This window comes from Pygoscelis adeliae, unplaced genomic scaffold, assembly GCF_000699105.1.
Source record: "Pygoscelis adeliae isolate BGI_AS28 unplaced genomic scaffold, ASM69910v1 Scaffold262, whole genome shotgun sequence".
NCBI lineage: Eukaryota > Metazoa > Chordata > Aves > Sphenisciformes > Spheniscidae > Pygoscelis > Pygoscelis adeliae.
The window spans coordinates 1,989,498-1,992,323 of NW_008824184.1; the positions used below are offsets into that span (position 1 = coordinate 1,989,498).

The following is a 2,826-nucleotide window of genomic DNA, read 5'->3' on the forward strand; positions in this document are numbered from 1 at the left end:
CCGCCCTCGCTGGGCTCGCCCCGCGGCCAGCCCCGGCCGTTGGCCATGCTGGAGTAGCTCGAGGAGGAGGAGGAGAGCGAAGGCGAGACGGAGGTGTAGGGTCGGCTGAGCAGGCTCCGCTCCGATGCCCAGTGCTGGTCAAAGTAGGAGCCGGCATCACCGATCTCCGACTTCACCTTCCGGATGATGCTCTGGACCGAGGCAGCAGGCGAGAGGACAGCCAAGGGTGTCTGCGGGGGGCCGGGGCTGGCCCCGCTCCCCTCCTCCTGCTTGACGTAGGTTGGGACGATGTTCTGGTTGACAGTGGCCAGCGTGGAGCGCTCAGTGGGCGGTGTGTCCCCGGGGCGCCCGCTGCCCCCCGATTCCATCTCCAGCAGCGCCTGCTGCTGCGCCTGCATCTCCCGCCGCGCCTGCTCCAGGATGCTCTTGATGGCGTCCTCTGAGCTGCTGCCGCCCGCCCCGTTGGCCACCGCCTGTGATGCTGATGGCATTTTGGGTTCACCTGCAAAGAAAAGGGGTGAGAGGAACTCCAAGGTGCAGCACACATCGTTTTACCACGTAGCCATAATTCAAAATGCAGGAAAAAAGGGATTTTAGCCCAATCTGGTTCGGAGCACTCTCCATCAGGTGGATGCCCCACGCAAGTGCAGATCAGAAGGACCAGCAGCACCCGCAAAGCAAAAGCTGTGACACCCCCAGCTCTAAACAAGCTTCTTTTTTGATGACTGCAAAATAAATCCCGTTACCAGCGATGGCAATAGACAAACATGTTTGTTTTCCCTGTCTGTTTTTCCACCGTTCCTGTCTAATTTAATTCTCTGGGATTCTGCTTTCTCAGCAGACTACCTGTTTTAATGTATTTCATTTCTTGTAATTGACTGTGAGCGCAGCTGCTTTAATGATTCCTCGTGCCAGATGGATTGTGCATCCTCATTTAATCATCTGTTTTGGGGCATGGAGGGAGGAAATGGTAGATCCAAAGTTTCCGAAAGCCCAGGTACAAACGCCGCTGCATGGAGAGTCTTCCGTCCCTAATAGTATTTACCAGCATTTCTTTCCACCATGCCCCAAATCTCTATGGATGTCAGCAGGAGAAATGACAAATAAAACCCATTTTGGCCCTGCCAGGGCTGGTCCATCCTGGGTGCCGGCTCCCGGCCAGCCGCAGGGTTAGCCCAGGGCCACCCTGCCCAGGACTATGCTGCAAGCGCTGGGCTTGGCAGGGGCCGGCTAACGTTTCCTAGGGGAAGCAGAGACCCCTGCGCCGGACGCTGTCGGTTTTGCGGGTGCTTCAGCATGCTGTGAGACCCGCAGCCACGCAGCACCCAGCCACTGGCATCCCTCTGGGTGCTGCTCCCCAGGGAGCAAAGGGGGGGGGGCTCAGTCGCCCCCAGGGCCACCCACATGCCAGCACCTACCTCCCTTCTGCGACTCGATCTCCTTCTTCGCCTGCTCCAGGATGCTTTTGATGGCGTCGTCAGAGCCGGTCTCTGGCGTCCTGATCCGTGGCGTGATGCTACCTGATCAAAGAGGCAGGATAACAGCTTTGTCACCGGTGCTGGTTTTACAAGCTCCGCTTGTATGTCAGGAAGTATTTACTGCTCCTCATGTTCAGTTATTTTTAGGGATGCTGGTTTTAAGACAAACGTCACTCCCGATTAGTCGCTAGCCAGAGCGCGGGGAGCCCCGGTAGCCCTGGCTGCCAGCTCTTGCCTCCGGCATGGCACCTCCCGGCCACCTTCCTCACCTCATCCAAGGGCACCCGCTCCCCACCGGCGCGCAGGGTGCTGAGCGGAGACATGAGCATGGGGACCACATCCCCCATCCCTGGCACCGTGCCCTCCTGCAGGCGAAGGGTTAATGCTGAATCGGATCCAGGGGATAAATCAAAGCCCTCTGGGTTGAAATGCCAGCAGATGCATGGACCCAGCATCACCCCATCCCTGTGCCACCGCAGGGACATGAGTGACCAGCCACCACTGCTACCACCGCTGAGATGGGGCCAGGAGCCGCCGTCCCCAGAGCTGTGCGTGCAGGCGGTGGGGCGTTACCATTTTGCAGCGGTGCCAACACCGCGCCGAGGTCCCACAGCATTAAGACTTCATTATTTTAACGAAATATTCCCGAGCACATTGATTCATACACCACGAAACAGCCTAATGAATAATTAAATGGCACTTGTCAGAATAAATGAGTAAAGCACGTCCAGGGATGCAGCTTCCACGATGGGTTGTTGTTAATCGCTATCATTTGCCGGGGTTCCATCCCACTCGGCGGCCGGCTCCATCCCACCCCGTAGCGAGCAGGGGGACTGCCAGGGACAATCCCCAAGTGCCACCGGTGACTCTGTGTGGTATCACTGCCTGTCTCGCTGGCACATCACAGGCTGGTGGGCATCCCCGCCGCGGCACGGGGCACCCCGGGATGCTGCCGGGGTGCGTCAGGAGGGGATCCCATGGCACCGCTTGCAGCATCCCGGGGCAGGACCCGTCGGCCAAGGCCACCCCAACCACTCACCTCTCTGGCGCACCTGGATAGTCCTCAGGGCCAGCACGTTCTGCTCATCAGAGAGGAACTGCTTCATCTTGATGAACGGCTCCTTGCCCTTCACCGTCAGCTTGCGCCAGGGCTTGGGCCGGGCCAGGATCTCACTGACAGAGCCCTGTGACAGCCCCAGCACGTAATGCCCGAAGACCCTCTGCCCGATGTTGTGCTTCAGCAGCTGCTCCTTCACCTGGAAGGCGATTTCGGCCGTGTCCAGCTGCTCCTCCTCGGCAGAGCTGCCGGCGCTGCCCTCAGACGGCTCCCTGGGGGGGCTGGCAGCGC

General features: G+C 59.4%; 1 protein-coding gene across 1 annotated transcript in view; it reads right to left on the reverse strand.

Annotated features, from left to right (window-relative positions):
- Nucleotides 1-2,826, reverse strand: part of CUX2 (cut-like homeobox 2) — a gene marked incomplete at its 5' end in the record, with an annotated part of 8,455 nt that overhangs the window by 4,282 nt on the left and 1,347 nt on the right. The window contains 3 exon segments of the mRNA XM_009334457.1: nucleotides 1-502; nucleotides 1,419-1,520; nucleotides 2,518-2,816. Of these exon segments, the coding sequence (XP_009332732.1) occupies nucleotides 1-502; nucleotides 1,419-1,520; nucleotides 2,518-2,816 (903 nt within the window).